General features: G+C 42.3%; 1 protein-coding gene across 1 annotated transcript in view; it reads left to right on the top strand.

Moving 5' to 3' along the window:
* SND1 (staphylococcal nuclease and tudor domain containing 1) overlaps window positions 1-19,907 on the top strand; it is a 421,273-nt gene that overhangs the window by 242,048 nt on the left and 159,318 nt on the right. The window contains exon 14 of the mRNA XM_027539080.1: window positions 1,104-1,176. Coding sequence (XP_027394881.1) covers window positions 1,104-1,176 — 73 coding nt within the window. The remainder of the gene's footprint in view (window positions 1-1,103; window positions 1,177-19,907) is intronic.

The following is a 19,907-nucleotide window of genomic DNA, read 5'->3' as shown; positions in this document are numbered from 1 at the left end:
AGAACGCAAAAGGTGGGAGATTGGACCAATTCAATTAGGACACAATTGCTACTGCTGCTGCTGCTAAGTCACGTCAGTCGTGTCCGACTCTGCGCGACCCCATAGACAGCAGCCCACCAGGCTCCCCCGTCCCTGGGATTCTCCAGGCAAGAACACTGGAGTGGGTTGCCATTTCCTTCTCCAATGCATGAAAGTGAAAAGTGAAAGTGAAGTCGCTCAGTCCATGGACTGCAGCCCACCAGGCTCCTCCTACCGTGGAATTTCCCAGGCAAGAGTACTGGAGTGGGGTGCCATTGCCTTCTCCGAGGACACAGTTAGACCAATCCAATTAGGATGCACAAGTTGGTCAGATGTGTGTTGCAGGATCCCCTGCTAAACTCATTGTCATTACAACCTGAGAATGAGGCTTATTCTCAATTATGCACCTTTGCTAATTTCTTCCTGATTTAGTTATTATTTATTGGCCATGCTGCACAGCTTGCATGATCTTAGTTACCCAACCAGGGATTGATCTCAGGTCAGGCAGTGAAAGCACTGCATTCTTAACCACTGGACCACCAAGAAACGCCCTTCTTCCCCCATATTAAAAAGACTTCTGTACAATATTGCTTCATTCAGGGCAATTTATCTTTTTACCTGGGAGAAACTTATTTCCATTAGAATTGGAACGCTAGGTACATATATTGCATTGAAAATGTTTCATATGATTAAACCCAGAAAGAAACATTATTACTTCAAGAAACATTATTACTTCTGTTTTTCAGGAATACGCTCTTCCAACTGATTGTTCTTTTATGCCTGGAACAATGCCTTTCATTTGGAGACAAGTTAGGGAGCTTTCTCTGATAACAAGGTGAACAGCTGGCCTTAACTAGCAGCCAAGCCATGGTTACTGGACTTAGGGGAAGAGCAGACATGTACCCTCCCCACCATGGAATGTTCTGGACAACAGCAGTTACTCAGCAGTGTGCCCTCTGTAGTCACACATGCCCAGTGAACTGACCTCTCTTCTTGCCCCCTTTCCCTCCCTCCTTAGCCCTTCCCACTGTGGTTTGTATTTTCATTGATCACTTTTTTTTTTTTTCCTTTCTCTTTCTTTGCAGAGCTATTAAGAATGGCAAAGGATTGCATAGCAAGAAGGAAGTGCCTATCCACCGGGTCGCAGACATATCTGGGGTGAGTTGTGTCGTTGAATGGAGCCATGTGACTTCGAGGCGCCAAGAGCTTGGCTGCTGCTTCACTGAAGGGCCTCCGCTTATGTGTTTTCTGTAGCTCATTTGTTTTCAGGCACTGAATGTGAGTTTTTCCACGGCTTCTGCTAATGCCTCTGTAGAGATCCTGTTTTATTCTCTGGGAAAACAGAATTTAAACCAGGGCATAAAACCTCCCCGCTCTCCAACTGAATTTTTACTTAGTTGCTTTTCCATTTTCTTATTATCATGAGTTAGAAGATATTTCTCTCGAGTTGTGTTAAAATGAAATTACCTTAAATAAAAAAAAATTTTCCTGTTTAATTCTGTGACTGAAAAGTCTTAGTGGAAAAAAAATGTCAAATATAGATTTTCAGACAAGTTTAGCAATTAATCCTAATGAATGAGGCTGGAACGGTGTGAGCATCCTTTGAGCTAACAGATCTACTAGATGATAGAAAAGAAGAGGTGATGTAGATACTTTTGAGCTGCCTAAAGGCTGTGTCCAAATGACTGTTTGTGCCTAGGATGTTAACTTGCGTATTTAGGAGCTTCTGTGTCTGAATTAGATACCTTTGTTAATTGAGACAGTTTATTCATTTATTCAGCAAGTGCCTACGGTGCCTGGAACTGTTCTCAACAGTGAGGGTATAACAGTGAACAGGACAGATAAAGACAGATAAGGTCCCTACATGCAAGCACTTAAGAGAGGCAGCAGTAGTGCCAGGGAGCGACCGCTTGGAAGAGACGTAGAGCAGCCCAGGGCGGTCATGAGGGTTCTGAGTTTGATTTTGATCAGGGGGCCAGGGAAGACCTGTTGGCTGTCAGTTTCACCCTCTGTTCCTGGGACACACACCATCCAGTTCTGCTCACGTAGTCACTAATGGGTAAGGGGGGGCTCCAGGTCCTGTGTAGAGAGAGCACATAGCCCAGGGGACATGACAGAGGACGAGCTTGTCAGCCTCAGCCTGGACATTTGGACAGCTGGCCCTGGGCGCCAAGAAGAAAATGCTGTTGTAAACAGAAGCTCAGCCGAGCCCACAGCGGTGATGAATTCCAGTGAATCTTGTTCTGTTGTGTTCCCAAGCCTGACTCAGGCTCTACCTGTGGTTCCTTGTGATGGCGTCTAAACCCATCTGGCCAGCTCTCTATTGCCTGAGTGTGGTGTTCCCCTGTGGGCTTCAGTCACTGGGATTCTGTTAAACTTTCCCTCTCTGTGGCAGTCACTGCATACTACAGGTTGTACAGTGTGGCCTGTATTAATTGGACTTCAGTCACGATACCATGCCACTGTTCATCAAGTGAGGTACATGGTATGTGTCCCTCGTGGCTGAAGTCTGGTGTTCGAGCTGCAAGTGACTGTGTTGCATCTACTGAGGCTCATGTTTCACAGGTGACTTTCCCTGCGCTGGTATCAGGACAGTTTTCTCTCTTGTTTACCATGCTGGGTAATTGTTCTTAATTTCTGTCTGTATCTGCTGTGGCATTCTCAGCCATATTTCTTTTAATGTCATTCTTTTGGTCAAATCAAAGGGTAATTTTTGTTTTGGCTTTTTAACTGCAGGGGGGGAAAGTTGTAAGATACCTATTTTGGAAAACATTGTGGTGACTCCTGCACTGAGAGCAGATATGCCCACCCCAAAGCTCTTGTCTGGCCCACTGGGGCCATCCAGAAGCTGAATTGAGCCTTGGGATGGTACTCTGTTTTGGCCTGCGGGGTTCGTGTTCATGCTTAGATTTCCCACTGGGATCGAAGTGAGGCCGTTGATGGCTTCTTGAGGCAGAGTTACACTTGTTTTGGGATTGTCCTCTTGGCATTCCCAGCATAGTGTCCTAGTGATCTTTAAGGCTATCTTCGAATCTCATGCTGCCTCCTACCTTGATGTGTTTCCTCTGTGTGTGTTTTGGTAGCCATGAATCTTAGGAAACATGTCTTCATGATCCACCCCCTAAACTGTAGTTCAGTTTCATACATACTTTTATTCTCTTTGCTGCCTAAATATTGGAGAATTGGTTTATTCTTACATTACTCAGAAATAAATGCAAGTCAAACTCCTCTACTTACCACATAAATAAGAGAGGATAGCTGGACCACGTGGAGAGTGAAAGTGAAAAAGCAGTCCATTCAATAGATGTCAGAATGACCTTGTCCACCTTCGTCACACATTATTCAGTTTAGGTTAGAGGCTTTTTTGGTGCCCTCTCTAACAGAAGAGTTTTGTCTCCCTTGTCTAACCTTCTCTTCTTTCTGTCACAGTATCATGTTCAGTATGTGTGTGTTGAATTCTCTTGCACTATTTAAGTGTGAGGTATGGGTCTCCAGTTTCCTGAAGTGTTCTGGCGATGTTACCGAGGGACCCGTGGTCAGGTAGGGTCAGTCAGGCCAATGGTTTACATCCAGGTGAACTAACAAACATTGGAATAAAGGTCATCTAAGACAAACACGTGTAATGGTTTCATTAAAGTTTGTAAAAAAAATTTTTTTTTAATCTTTGTGTCCCTCCCTCCCCTCATTGGCCACCCTCTCAGTTGCAGGCTGTGGTAAATGGCTCATTGAGCCAATAGTATATGCCGTATGCCACCACGATGCTGACTGTGAACCGATACTCATGCAGGACCTCTCACCCCACCCCAGGACACATCCTTGAGGGACAAAAAAACATATATGCTCTTAATATTTTGTTTTCTAAACACACTCAAGTAATATGCTCTGTGGAGGAGGTTATATATCATGACTGGGAGACAGATCACCCATAAACTTGTTCCAGTCTTAATGGCCTCCCACTCTTAGAGTTGGGTTTCTATCCATTGTTCCTATCTCTTCTCTTCTGTTTTGTAAAAAACGATTTCAACAGGTCAGGGTTGGAATGCACAAAGATGCCTCCTGTGGAGAGTTAGCAAGTGCAAGACCTGCTTGGCTGACTCCCTGCTGTGGGGAGTTAAGTAGCCCGGTGTAGGAGTGAGTGGCTGACTCTGCTTGGCCAGGTGAGATGCTGGCCTCACCCTATCGTGCTGAAGCAAGCAGGCCATTTCATGTGCACCCATCAGCTTTCCCCGGGACTGGACTGGACTGATTGATGTTGGCTACCAAACATGCTTTCTAACTTGGAGTTCTCTTGTGCCCAGTTGAGCTCTTACATGAGAACTCATTACAGTTTTTTCTTTTTTTTTGACTTTTCAAGAATGCTGCGATGGGTCCCCAGTGTTTAGATTGTGTTGGGCTTTAATTTTTGTTAAAGTAGATGATTTTTGACATCAATGTCAACGGAACGTAGAGTTTTTCATAAGGTTCATGGCATCTGTAATGCCAGATGCACGAACCTACCTTTTGACTGGGGCTAGGATAAACTTGACTCTTCTGCCTCTCTGCTTCTGTTTTTCAGGGTATCCACTAAGGGGGGAAAAAATCTGGGAGTTTGGGTCCTGAAACAGTTGCTGGTTTCCTTTATTTCTGATTTTTGAAAGGTGGAGGAAATAGGCCATGACCCACGCCTATCACCGCAGTCCTTGCTCCTCTTGTCCGCTTGCCCTCCAGGCCAGGACGGTTCCGTGAGCATGAAACCCACTGAGAATCTGATCGACTTGGTGCTAGATCTGATTGCATTTGTAGAGTGGTTCTGTGGCAACTGCTTCCCTTCATTCAACCCTGTTTTCATTATCCGTGCCTTTTCTTTCTCCCCGATCCTGTCTCCACTCCCCACCTCTCCGACACACAAAAAGTCAGAATGCGAGTTAGTGGAATGTAAGGCTGTTGCTTATCTCCAGGTTATTATTGTTTTTGCTGTAGCCTGCTCTGTAATAAATACAATCTCCCGCAGATATAACGTGCAAAACAGGCAATAAAATGTGGCTGGTGCCTGGCTTACTGTTGTTCTGGTAAATCAGACAAATCAATTATAGTTCTGAGGTGGGAGAGAGCGCCCCGCTCCTCAGGCTGCAGCCCACGATGCACCGGCTTCTCCTCTGCCCCCTCACTGGCACTGGGCGCGTCCTAGTGACCCCTGGCCTGTGCCTGTGTTCACTGTGTGTCCTTTCCTCTTGGGTGCGTGTGGAGCTATTTGTGTGTTGACGACACCACGAGAGACTAGAGCCTCGTCCAGCATCCTGTCCACTCCAGCCACATTTCTAACAGTCCCAGAACGGGGTCCAATTGCTAGGATGGGCCAGTCCACCTCCGAATGTCTTCTGCATTTCCGTGATATGGAATCCTGACAACTCGGAAGCAGATTTTGCTGTTATTTATTCTGTTCTTCTGTCCTTTCATGTATTCCCACAGGGCTTACTTCAAAATTGTCTTCCTTGCTCACATTACATAGTCACTTCCTAGTAACTTCCTCTAGCCATGACTGGTTTTTGTTGGAAATGCATGCTGTTACTAATACGAATGTGCTGAACCGTGGCCTGGAATAGTCCAAGGACTGGCCATGGGGGTGGGAAGTGGATGGGGTGGGGCGGTGTTAGGTTTTCAGGTCCTTATTTCTCCATTAAATTGTGAAGCAAAGACCTGCAGAGTTGGCCAGTGAGGGTCTCACATGTAAATACAGAGGATGGAAGTGTTCCTTTAGAATAAATACCAGGTAGAATGTTAAGCACGTCCTCCTGACCTCTGCCTCCAGGTTCTGGTTTTTCAGCGCCTTTTTCAACTTGAGTAGCCCTGTTGTCTTATCCTCAGGGTATTGGCAGCAGCCTTTCCGGTGGAGGCTTATGAACTGTTACAGAGGTTGTCTTTTTTTAGCTCCCAATGGAGTTGGGCCTCAATGTAAGAGTTTTAAAATATTTTTGGCCAAAGGGATTTAAAATGTGGTTTGTCCAGCAAGTCTGAGGAAGGTGTATAGTCACACAAGGGCTATATAACTTAGGTCTGTGTTAACCTGCAGGTCCCCCTGTGTGTATTCCCACTTGGCTTGTTTAGATTGCTGACTCCTGCTTCCGTGACTCTTAAGGTTCCGCTCAGCTTTTCATCACCAGTGACTTGCTAGTACCAACGCTCCTTTCTTGTTTTCATAGCTCTTCCCTCTTTGGCTCTCCCTTAGCCTCTGAATAACCTCCTTAGCATTCGAAGGTCCCTTTTGTGCTGACTGCACAAGGTCACGGCCGAGGGCCCTGCCTAGTAGTTTGGTTGCTTAGCCCTCAAGCTCCCTTCACACCGTGTATTTGCTCCCCTGGGGAAATCCCAGAGGAACCTTGTCCTGCAAGAGCCAGCGCCCTGGCTGCTGACCTTGCTGCTGAAAGCCGCATGTGCTCCATAAGTTTGACAGCCCCTCACGGGGAAGGCATGCTGAGCGCCGGTGCTGGGTTCTTACGTGCTATTTGGCAGCTCTGGCTTTTGCCAATTTAGGGGAAGGTGCTGTTCTCTTTGTTCCACTCCTCCTCTCCCCCCACAGAAGGTTCTTGAACTCGTGTCACTCCAGTTGGACTGCAAGGTGCAGCTCATCAACCAGCAGTCTCCCAGCTCAGAAACGTGAGGCAGCCCTGTGGTCCAGGCAACTGCAACAGCAGAGTGGCAGCCACACTGGGAGTCTCTTCCTTCCTCCCATCTACTGGGCCTCTTTACTCTCTTCTTCCCCTCTCCACCTCCTCTCCCATTCTCTTCTGTCCTCCCCATCCTCCCATCTCTCCCCACAGCTCTCTTCTCCCCTTTCCTTCTGCAAGAGAGTTTGTAAGCAGACTTTGATTGTGGAGGAGTTGGCTTAAGCTGGTCACCCTCCCTAATGGCCAAGGGCATCTCTTTATGGCCTTTTGTCCATAGTCCTTGCAGCCCTAGGAGTCCTGTGTGGCCAGTTCTTGTTTTGTAAATCTCTCCTATTCACACTCCCCAGAACTGCAGCAGTATTCATCTCTCCTTCTAAAGAAACCCAAAAGCATTTATGCTTTCCATGGGGATAAGAGAGAAGTCTATCTTTCTTAGACTGAACATGTTTCTGAATGAAATTGCAAAGAAATGCTGGAATTTTAAAAAGATTGTATTTCAGCTTCTATCACAGTAGTGGTTGTATTTAAGCACCTCCTTTTACAAATTTAATCCAGTTTTCAACTGAGTTCCTCTATTGTCATTTTTTTTTTTTTTTTTTTTTTGCACTGTCAGACACTAAATGTAAGACGTATTCTCTCACCTCTTTTATTTAGTTGGGAACATCACAAGAAATTGTTAGTAGAATTTGAAACTGGCAAGATGATTATTGGGTATCCTTTCAGTTGAATGCTGGGTGCTACCTGGTAAACCCTTTGGGGTTATCTGATTCTGTAGCCCCTTTGCTTTTATCTGGGTTGTTTTGCATGCCTTTGGAGAGAGAATTTCACTTGAAAACCTGATAAGGAAGCAAATGATTCCTGTTTGTATAAACGTGGTCCTGGATAAAAGTGGAAGCATTGGTCACTAAGTCATGTCCGATTCTTTTGTGACCCCATGGACTGTAACTCACCAGGCTCCTCTGTCCATGAAATTCTCCAGGCAAGAATACTGGAGTGGGTTGCCATTTCCTTCTCCAGGATATATATCTATATATCTCCTCCAGACCCTGCTTTGAATCACTTATAAACTCTTTCTGATTCCTTCATTAATAAGTGAATTAATAAAATTTTGACACATCTTCATTTTATATTTGTATAGAAGTCATGAGTTTTACTAGTTCCCTTTAAGAGGGGAGGCAATTGCAAGAACAGGAGAGCAACACCAGACTACTTATAACATTGTTTTTATTGGCTCGTCTGTACCTGAAAATGTGAAGAGTCATTTGGTTGTATAAGTTCTTTTAAGAAATAAAGTTCTAAAGTGAATATGCCTCTTTCATCCGCACAATGCCCCATTCCATGCCCCTGCCTTTCTTGGTCTTCTGTTTTCTTCACCAACAGGCTTTTGTGTTGGAAAATTCAGGTGTCTTAGTAAGTTGACATAGAAGGATTGGACACTGAGGACAGGGCCCTGTGTCTAGACATGTATTCCAGCTCTTAAATTCAGCACCTCTGAAGATATGTTTGATCAGGTGACTTGCCCAGAGGTGGACCATTGTTAGAGACAGGTTTTTGTTTTTTTTTTTTTTCTTGCTTCTTTCAGTAAAATGTCTTCCAAAATAATCTGTAGACTTGATGTCCTCCTGCAGTGAATTCTGTTTTCAGGAAGTTTTTCTGCCACACATTTGTCTAGTTCCCTTCTGATTTCTTGTTTAACTGACTTCACTCAGAGGGATACATACAAATGAGCTCTGAGAAGCAGAGTCCTCCCTTTCATTTAAGTGGCCTGAGCTACAGTTTTTTTGTCTTTCTTCCTTTGTTCAAAGAAAGGAGAGAGGAAATTGAGGGAGTCCTGGAGCATTTCTTCCAAAGAAAAAATGTCATCTGTTTTCAGAGAGTTGCCTGTGGTATAGACTCTGCTTCCAATGGTTCATGCTCTTCAGTTCTCTTTCTGTTCTCTGGGCGTATGGGGAGATTGTTCTGTGAGTCTGTTTCGTGGGTCCAAATTGGCTGAATGAGCCTGTTACAGGCCTGGCTAAATGAATGTTCGGGTATGCAGGAGGCAGTTGATAAAATTCCTGATTCCCAGGTTCAGGTGTGCGATTGGGTTGTTCGATTTGTGCCATGACTGCCAAGTGATGTGATAAAACCTGAAACGTTTCTGCCCAGCCATGGCTTCACTCTTCACTTCCCCATCATAACACTACTTAGCCCTAGATTGAACTCATTTTGTCCTGTGGCTATCGCTTATATAAACATCTCAAAGTAAGTCATTTTACTAACACAGACATTCTGCTTACTCGAGTTTTAAGGCTTTATTTAGCATGCTTCCGACTTATTCCCTGCAGAATGTTGTACAGAATGTTGGACACTCCTCGCAGTGTTAACTTTCAGATAAATATCCTTGAATCAGACCTTAGGGCAACTTTGGAATTACCTAGTAATTTTGTGCCTCAATTCCTCATGAAAAGGGTATTCTCAGGAATAAATGATAGAATTTGTATAATAAGATTAGATGTGGGACTATTTGAATTTGGAGGAAGACCTGTGTTCTCTTGTAGGACATTACGGCAACATGCCTGGCTACTTCAGCCACCATATTCATTCTATTCCATTATTTCAAGTTGTCAGTCCTCTGACTCCAACTGCATTATTGATGAGCTCTTTTTGAGTAGCTGTCTCTTCTCTCCTGGCCGTGCCCTCCTCCTCCTCCAGGCGGTTTCTCTTTTTCCTGGCAATTTTCCCCTTTGATCTTCACTGCCTTCTCATGGTACCTTCCTTCAGCATTTACACAATCACTTATTATAGTAATTTTGTATTTGTTAATGTATTGATTGGTAACTGATCTTAGTTGGCGTATGTACAATGATCTTCCTTAGTAGTTGCTAAACTCCTGAGAAAATGATATCTTTTCTCTGTCTCTTTACAGAGCCTTATTTAGATTTGATTTACCAAGGGATGACCTAAACAGAATGAAATTGCGTTTGAACAAATGTGACCCCCTAGATCCTAGATGTATGGTTAACTGTGCTGGTTAGTAACTAGAAGTGAGAGGCTGGTAGAAGGGTGCAACAGGAGGATGGCCTGTTTTCTGGAATACAGCAGCAGTATGGAAAACCTGGTTAGCAGCATGAGCCCGAGTATTAGATCACCAAATTCAGGTCTTGGCTCAGTTTTTTTATTACTTTGTCACCTTGAAGTTATTTAACCTCTCTGTGCCATAGTTTTCTCATCTGTAAAATGAGTGTAATAAGGGCCCTTATTACCTCATTAGGTTGTGGTGTGCTTCAATGAGTTAATACATCCAAGGTATTTAGAACCATTGACCTAATGAGAGAGACCAATGGTTCATGTGGTGGTGGTGGTGATTAAAAGGCGGGGCGTTCTGCCTAGCAAGGAAGTTCCTTGAAAATGATCCATCCATCCTCATTGGTAATATTTGTATTGCAAACTTTTTATCTAGTTCAAGTCCCAAACTATGCTCCTTCTCTCTTGAGTTCTTGTACTGGCTCTTTATCTTTCCTTGGCATTTAACATATGCTGTCTGGCCTGTGTTTTAGATGCATTTGACATGTTGAGTCATGAATGAATGATCAAACAATAAGTATTGAAAGCTTATTATAGCTCCTGGCTTCCTTTGTGGCTCAGACAATGAAGGATCTTCCTGAAATGCAGGAGACCCCCGGGGTCATCCCTGGGTCAGGATGATCCCCTGATGAAGAAAATGACAACCCACTCCAGTATTCTTGCCTGGGAAATCCAATGGATCGAGGAGCCTGGTGGTCTGCAGTATGGGGTCCCGAGAGTCAGACACAACTGAGAGATGTAAGCTTTATTATATTCCAGGCACAGTGCTGGGTGTTGAGGATGCAACATTACAAAGGACGGGTGCAGTCCTTCTAGGTCATATGCAGCTGGGTCTCTAATTAGAACTGTAATAGAAGTATGGAAGTGTTTTAGCTCGGTTGTGTCCGACTCTTTGCGACCCCATGGACTGTAGCCTACCAGGCTCCTGTGTCCATGGAATTCTCTAGGCAATAATACTGGAGTGGGTTGCCATTTCCTTCTCCAGAGAATCTTTCTGACCCAGGGATTGAATCTGCATCTCTCCTGCATTGCAGGCAGATTCTTTACCATCTAAGCTGCGTGGGAAGTTAGGCAGTCTCAAGACCTAACTTGAGACTTGTATCATCACAGTTGTACCCTCTTCCATGTGGTCAGAGACCATGTTTTAAGTGATTTTAAGTTGAGGCCTAAAGAAGAAATTAGTTGGAGGTCTTATTCAGGACTGAAGGATATAATTACGTACCAGAAGGTCCTGAGGCAGAAAGTGGCAGTCAAGTGTGGTAATGAAGTCAGCATTTCTCACTTCATTCTGGCCACTCTGTGCAATGAACAGTAGCTTTAGTATCTTTACCGGGTGAGGGGAGGACTTCACAGTGTACTTGGGGGGTACTGAATGGTGGCTGGAACTAGGTTTTTGGCAGGGAATGAAGAAAGATAAGTGTTAGATCTACTTTGATAGAAAAACTAGTAGAATTTGGCCATTGCCTGGATCCAGAGGTCATGGGTAGAGGATGAAAGGTGGGTGTCAGGCATGTGTATCCTAATGTCCAGCGCAAATAACTGTTGATGCTGCTTTTCCCGTATGATAATTTTCCTCCCAAATATATGCCACAAGGGTTTGCAGTTCTAGACCTTTTAAAACTGAGGTAACCATGGATTGTTCAAATGGTCCAAGGCCAGAAAAGTGGATGGGCTTCATGCATGAGATAGTCCTGTTGGATGAGTGTACAAAATTACCCAGAGAGTTAAGGGAGAAGAGGGGTCCCTAGGTCAAGCCCTTTATCTCCAAATTTTAAAGAATCTTTAAAGGGAATTTCCCAAGCTGTGAGGGGAAAAATCATAGAAACTAAAAAGTAGGAGCCTTACGACACCAGTGACAACGATAATTATTAATATATATGCACCATTGGAGACAGAAATGGCAGTGATATGAGATCCTTAGCTGAAAAAGAAATACCTTGAACAAAACCCTTGGTCTGCATTCTCTGCCATCACTCACATATTCTGGGGTACATGGTTTCCGCTGGTAGTCTAGAGCCTGGGAGTCTCACATTGAGAACCTCAGTACAGTATCCATATGCAAATACATCATATCCAAGTTGTAAAGTCACTGGTTGGGGGCAGCATGAAATCTGTATTTTTCTTTAGGAGGAATTACAGCTCCCAAATGTACCCCAAGACACAATATGTCTAGCAACTTTAAAGTTATTTTTCTTTAAGGACAGTTTCATTATTGTTTAGCCTGTTATTACACAGTTTTATTGTATGTGTGGAATTCTGGGTACTTTTTTAAAATTTGATTTTATTGATTTTTGGGTGCACTGGGTCTTCGTAATTGCACACGGGCTTTCTCTAGTTGCAGTGAGCACGGGCTACTCTCTGGTTGCGGTGCATGGGCCTCTCGTGGTGCCTTCTCTTGTTGCGGAGCTCAGGCTCTAGGATGTGTGGGCTTCAGTGGATGTGTGGGCTCAAGAGCTCAGTAATTGTGGCCCAGTGGATTAGTTGCCTCTCAGCATGTGGAATCTTCCCGGACCAGAGATTTGAACCCATGTTCCCTGCATTGGCAGGTAGATTCCTAACCATTGGACCACCACCCTTCTAAATACTTTCAGTAAACTATCTCTGAGCCCAAAGTCATGCTGTTTACATCGTGCTGCTGACTTTACTAGGAACACGTTTTCTCATTCTTACATGGTGCTAACGCGAGATTTTCGTTTTTCCATGGAGTGACAGCACTCCTTTTGGCGCTGCACCACAGTTACCTAAGGGAAACGTTCGTTCCTCAGGAGAAGAGCTGCTTCATTTGCTGTCATCAGTGCCATAAAGCTCTGTGCTTCAGATGCTGTTTTTGAAGGAGACATGGATCATGTTTCTCATGCAGTTTTAGGTTGGGACGTTTTCCAAAGCAGTTTCCAGGCTTTATTACAGTGTCCATAATATTTATTTGTCTCAAAATATATGGAACAATTATGAAGAACTAATTCACTCAAGAGAATGTTGACTCTTGGCTCTTAAATTATCTGACCTGAATAATTTGCAAGTTTATCTGGGCAAAATCAAATAAGCTCCTGAATGTTAATATATTTTCTTCTTTTAAAAACAAAAACTTTCATATTTCTTAACACAAGTTTTCTGTCAAAATTTTTGTTTTTAAGTGCCTCGAATATAAATAAGCCAAGGGAAGAAAATCATCTCTATTAGTACTACCAGAAAATTTTCAGTAAGAATACATCTGTTCACCAAAATGCGGGGTTGTTTTCTTTCTTCACTTTCTCTCCTGTTCCCCCCTCCCTTTTGTAAGTGATGGAAGGTTTTTTCAGAACTGAGACTTCCTCTGTTTTATTTCTTAACTGTGGAGTCAGTGCCTGGAACTGTGACACATAATGGGTGCTTCATGCCTTTTTCTACTTAATTATTTTCCACATGAATATTTCTCTTTTACCTCACTTTTACTATCTACCTAGTATTATCTTACGTGTTTTTGGATATTTAGTTTATTTGGATTATTTTTTCCTTTCACAAAAAAAGTCATTGGTTCCTTTAGCTAAATCATAGTCTGTAGTTATTTTCTTAGAGCAGTTCTGCTTAAAACAAAGTAGAAACTTAGACCAAAGGTTAGCATGAGTGATTTAGCAGTATCATTATTTACCTATAAAGCTTTATTGAGTAAAATGATTAAGTTTTAGTTTAATGCATTCTTATGCACTGACCATTTATGTCTCAATAATTTCTACCATAATGGATGTCCTTTTTCTCTGTTTCAAAAACTTGAATTTAACCTTCCAAATTTTATAGTAATTTCATTAATGCTTTAAAAATGTAAATATTAACTCCTCCACAATGCTTTTTACTTAAATTTGTTGAACCTAAATTGGTATGTCTGCAAGCAAAGATGAAGGTGATGGGTTGGCCAAAAAGATTATTAGGAAAAAACCTGAACCTTTTGGCCAGCCCTATACTTTTAGGGGGTGTTGAGATTATTTTAATCATCTAACCTTTATTTAACATTTATCTTCATTTTTTATGCCCTAGGTTGCTTGATTTTTTTTTTTTTTTCTTTCCCCTCCTCCATCCTTTTCTGAAGTTGTGTTCTTGTGTCAGGTGGGGCAGAATTTAGCATGACATCAATTTCCTTGCTTCTGAGTTCTTGACTTGCCCATGAAATGAAAACTTGTGCTTCATCAGACCGTCTTTTAAATTCTTTACTCTGCACGTATTATTTTAATTATATCTCTCAAGCCATTTTGTGGTTCTGTAATAAATTCTCACCTCTTGCATATAGAGACTTCAGAAGTGATACAAATTGATCTAAATTTTTCTTTTAAATTGTGTTTCAGACCTGTGTTTTACTTTTTAATCATAGCCTCGTAATTGATAATTCAGAGTTACAGACACTGGTTGCTGTGCTTTGTTCCACACTCACAGTGTCACATACCATGTATACGCTATGCTTTTAGACCATTCTCATGTCCTTTTTCTGGAAATGTACAAGATGGTTATTGTAGTATTCCTATAATAACTCATAATTCTTTTTTTCTTAGAAAAGTAACAGCAGCATTGTTAAAAATCTAAATGGCCCTTTTCTCATATCCCCGTTGGTTGTGTTTATCTTTAACAATTTAAAATAGAAATACAACCTTTTAACTATTATCACTGTAATCATCTATTGGACATAAATTGGTTTTTCTACAATTTCTAAATTAAATGTTTTTTGTGAAATAATTAGCCTGAAAATAATGGGAAGATATGCTTTCCCCTTTAAACATTTTTTTGTTATAAATTGATAATTTTGGACCACTATCTTTTGTGTCCATATTCTTGAGCAAATATAATTGTTTCATAATAAAATGCTTTCTTCATATCATAACTAAAGCACTCAGTGGTGTCAGAAACATAGTGTATTGCTGTGCTCATGTTCAAAGTTCTCATGCATAGGATAGTCTTTTACCCAAATAAAATCTACAAAAGCAATCCTATATTTACTTACCTGACCTAAGATAAAACATTTGCTCCATAAAAGAAGAATAGGATTTCTTTTTTAAAGGAAAAGGTTGTCAGGAGGAAGATTTTTAAGGAGAATGACATGGATTCAGGAAGTACAGCCTAGGAAAGGATGTGAAGGGAATTTCCAAGGTCAGCCCAGGACATCTGCTATGTATCAGGCCCCACGGGCCACCGTTCATGCAGAGGTCAGTAGGAGGACGGCATCACTCCAGGAAGAGCTGGAATTTAAAAAGTCATCATTTTAGAAACACTGAATACCTTTGTGATTTGAGAAACACTGAATTCTTTAACCAAGGATTGTTAATAGTCATCTGTTGGAGAGCTAGAATCTGTAGAAATGGGGATGGGGTAGTTTGGGTGAAGTAGTGGGTGGGAAGAAGATGGAGTTTATTTGTGAAAACCACAAATTATGAGCCATAACTCTGAGACAGTTGTGGATTGGCAGACTGGAGCAGAGATGTGGCTTGGCACTGCCTTGGTTATCCATGCTAGAGAAAGAGAATTGAAATAGGAAGAGAGCAGGCTTATAGTTGATACCTTATCCTACGTAGGTATAGACTTACCTCTGCTCTTTTTGTCTGAGGCATAGAGATACCATCAACTGCACTCTCTATACACTAAACTTATAAGCAGATTTTTTTTTTTTTTTTTGTCTTATAGAAAAACCAAGGGCATTGTATTTCCTGTTGGTGATCAAATGCAGGTTTTTCCTCTCAAAGGCTGTGACTTCATTTCTAAAGGTTAAATTGAACGGTTCTTACAGCATGATTTCAACCAGTTACATTTGGGAAACTGAAAGTCATTTCAGTAAAAGAATTATCTCTGAGCCTATGTAGAATGTTCATTTGATTGGGAATTGGGTATTATTTTATGCACGTTAAGCCAGATCACAGAATGATTTTATTTCAAGGTAGAAAAGAAATGTCAATAGACGTGTGTACTTAGTAGTACTCTTTTCATTGCTTGAGTAGAACATTTCCTCTATATAGCCAATTGAGGATGGCATCATGCTTACTCTTAGCCATTGCCTGAGAACTGATACTTCTTATGGTGCTTTTGGGAAACATGAGTTTTTTCCTGTGGTCGTCTAACCTTTTGCTTTCTCATTCAAACTATTTTCAGTTTAAATTTTTAAAAGTACTTCAAAGCATTGACTAGCTAAAAGTGGTTTACCTAAAATATAATTACTGAGTACTGAATTTTGAACTTGTTATTCACTGTGAAATACATATAAACTAGTTGATTAAGAAAATTTTCTTGAGTTAAAAATGAAAATCTGACATAGTCTACCTACCCAAGACATTTTTTTTATTTTTTATTGTTGGTGTTTTTTTTTTATTTGAGCATAGTAACTTTAGAATGTCATGTTAGTTTCTGCTGTATAGCAAGGTGAATCAGTTATATGTATATATGTGTCCCTTCATTTTTAGATTTCCTTCCCATTTAGGTCACCACAGAACATTAAGTAGAGTTCCCTGTGGTGTTTTTTTTTTTTTTTTTTAATTTACATGTAAATGGACTTTTGATAAACATGTACACATGTAACCATCGCTACGGTCAAGATAAGAGGCTTTCATGTTTCCCACCTCCCCCACACAATTCTTCCATCCTCTTTGGAGTCAGCTCCCAGCCCTTCCCCTGGTCCGTGGCCGCCAGTGGTCTGTAATGTGTCTTTACAGTGTAAATAACCTTTGCGAGAATGTCATAGAAATGGAATCATGTATTTGAGATTCATCCGTGTTGCTACCTCCTTTTATTGCAGAGTAGTCTTCTATTGTGTGAGTGGATCACAGTTTGCTTATCCAGTCCCCTGTTGAGGGAGGTTTTGACTTGGGGTGATGACAGAAGAAGTTCTGACCATATTCTATCTAATCTATTTCTGGAACAGGATTTGACTTTCTTTTTAATTGGGCTGCTGTGATTGTTGTAATGCTGCTTTGCATGTTTTCATCCTAAACATGATTGTGTCTTGTCTTCTTAGCGTTTGCCAAGTCCTGCTTTCTTTTCTCAGTGTTGTACTTCATGGAACAGAAACAGATGGTGGGCAAGACCAACCCAATAAAAATATGCAGACACCTGTTTTTTGCAGGGCTGTAGAGGGCAGACATATCCTCAGTGTTTCACTTCTGGTGGTGGAGAAAACTTCCCCTTCATGTTGGGGATACAATGACAAGGAAGAAAGTTTAGTTGCTCATTCATGTCTGACTCTTTGCGACCCCATGGACTGTAGCCTAGCAGACTCCTCCATCCATGGGATTTTCCAGGCAAGAGTACTGGAGTGGGGTGCCATTTCCTTCTCCAGAGGATATTTCCGACCCAGGGATCGAACCCAGGTCTCCCACATTGTAGGCAGACGCTTTACCATCTAAGCCACCAGGGAGGACCTTGGGGATACAAAGGAGGTGTCTTCCTTCCAGCATGGGAAGTGCACCCCACAGACTCCTTCTGCCGTTTGGTCTCTGATTTTTAGGCTGCCCTCCCTTACTAATTGGTGAAGAAGTTGAAGCAAGGAAGAAAACCGAAGGTCATGTTCTCTGAGTGTGCTACCGATAAGAATGCAGCCTCTCAAGTTTAGGGCTTTCTTCCAACTTAGTGCTCCTGCAAATGTCCTCTTGATTCATTCCTCCCAGGAATGGAGCCCAGAGCCTGAAACATGGTTTCTCCTACGTTCCAACACTTTGAAGGCCCGAGTGAGGCACTGTGCCAGCTAACTAAACACTGTGAGAAACTGTAAACCACAGACAACACTTAATGAGAGATTATTGATGGCCCAGCTGCAACACCTTTTTTTTTTTTTGGTAGTGTACGTGGTTTCTTAGATTTTTTTCCAGTCAGAGTGGTTTTGTTTCTAGGGTTCTCTGCTGTGTTCACTTCATTCCTGGTAAACTTGGACCTCACTGCTGTTTACACCTTCCACCAGCCCCCTTCACAGATGCTTCACCATGAAGCATGGCAGACCAGCCAGGGAAGGGGAACTTTGTGGTCATGTTGGAGCTGGGGGCATTCCCAGATGTCCCCTCCCAGGGCTCCCCTGATGTCAGGAGATTGTCTCGCTAGACAGCTGGTTCCTTGAAGGGAATCATAAATTCCTTCTCTGAATTGAAAGACCACCTGGGGCCCTGGAGCCTGTGGGTTGGGAAGGAGGGAGTGTGGAGTGATGGAGTTCCTTTTCACCTTTCTGGTCAGGAATGTGGTTATGCTCTGCCTGCTGCGTGATTACAGGGGTGATTCTTCTGGGCTGGAGTGCCCTGACCACAGAGATACCTACGATGAGAAGTTAGCACAGTACAGCTTAAAATGAGGGTGTATGTTTGCTTAAGTAACCTTAGAACTGACTTCCACGTTCTCTTTTTTTCTCTCTGTATCTGTCCACTTGTACACAAATACTTTGCTGCTTCAGTATTAAGGTTAGTTGGACCCAAACAGCTTTGTGCTCCTGAGTCCTTTAGCCTCAGGTCACCCTTGCAGAGACAGGGTCAACTCTTTTAGAGGGGGACCCTCCTGGTTTGCTGGAGTGGGCAGCTCAGGACGCGGTTGTACCTGCAGGAGACTTCATCATGTTTGAGTTCAGTTTCCCAAGTCTTGTGGAGTTGAATACCCCCATGGTACCATTATAAGCTCTGCATGTATTTGTTTTTAGTTCTTTTTCCTATGATGTTAATCAAAGAGTGGTTGTGATGATGAGAACTAATTAGTGAGTTTCATTATTAACAGTTCCCATCTGAGACTTGCACATGATAATCCTGAGTGGTTAACTGTTAACTAATGGGTTTACTTATTCCCATTTCCCTGTACTGTTTTGTGTGCTGTGATGTCTGCCTCTCACCAGTCCCGACTATGTTATGCCTTGTTCAGTCGTTCAGTCACGTCCGACGCTTTGTGACCCCATGGACTGTAGCCCACCAGACTTCTCTGTCCATGGAATCCTCCAGGCAAGAATACTGGAGTCCTTCTCTAGGGGATCTTCCTACCCCGGGTATCAAACTTGTGTCTCCTGCATTGGCAGACGGATTCTTTACCACTGAGCCACCAGGGAGGCCCATGTTAAGGCCTTCTCTGTGGCTATTTTCAGTGGAAAAATCATAGATTTCACTTTGCTGGCAACCAGTGTAAACTGACAACCAAAATCCTTGTTCCAGAATTTAGAGAGATTGATTTGTATTTAGTTCTGTTCTTTGAAGATACTGGGGACCTACCTGTGTGAGTAGTGTTCTTGTGGCTCTCTGCCCTGTGACTGCCACATAAGGGTTCTCCTTTACTTGTCTCTTCCCCACCCCATCCCCCTCCACAACTTACCCGCTCTCCCAAACTTGGTAATTCATTATACTCAATTATTTCAAACATGTGTTTGCTTACACAGCAAAGTACTTTGTTAGAGGTAAGTTACAGTCTCACTGATGAAGGGGATCTTTTATAGGCATTGACACATGTACCCACATTTACAAGAGGTTTATACTGACCATCGGAAGTCAGGGCAGAGTAGGAGTGTGTGCTTAAGGTTTGTTTATAACCTTTCCCACTCCCTGAGGATCATCCTGCCTTTCTTCAGGTCCTTCAAAACCTCATTCCTGTAAATTTGAGGTATAGATATTAACATCCTTTGAAATGAAGTCACCCCAGGCACATTTGTTGCATCATTACTTTCTCAATTTCAAGGTGCATTGAAGAAGCAGAAACATTCCTTAAAGAGATGCCATCCACAATAGCAGGTTAAATGTAGCTAATGCAACCTTAAATTAGCTTTTCTAGAAGGACAGAAAAATACTTAATGTTTGGTTTGTTTTGAAGCACAGGTAATGTGAAAACTACCAGTGCAACAAAGAAGACTTATCTGGTCAGAACTACAGTTGCTTCTTGATTATTTACACTGGTGGAGGGGAATATTAGTACAGAAAACTATAGCTAATACAGCCACATGCATTCTCAAAGCCTTGAGACTGTGTAACTCAACTGTGAGAGCTGCGGCGAATAGATTCCCAGACCTCATGTAAACCAGCCTGAGAATGGTTTACTCCACAGAAAACTTGAGGATGAGGGTCTTTGTAACAGTATTCCTAAACAGAAATATTTGATATTTAATAGTCTTACCTGTGCCTTAAGTCTCCATGTTGTTATTTCTTTAAATTTGAGGCCATTAATCTTTATTTTTTAAAATATGTTTGGAGTTATAAGGAAATCTGTCATTTCACCAGGTCT

The sequence above is a fragment of the Bos indicus x Bos taurus genome, chromosome 4 (genome assembly GCF_003369695.1).
Source record: "Bos indicus x Bos taurus breed Angus x Brahman F1 hybrid chromosome 4, Bos_hybrid_MaternalHap_v2.0, whole genome shotgun sequence".
Taxonomy (NCBI): Eukaryota; Metazoa; Chordata; class Mammalia; order Artiodactyla; family Bovidae; genus Bos; species Bos indicus x Bos taurus.
This window is presented reverse-complemented; position numbering and strand designations above follow the sequence as displayed.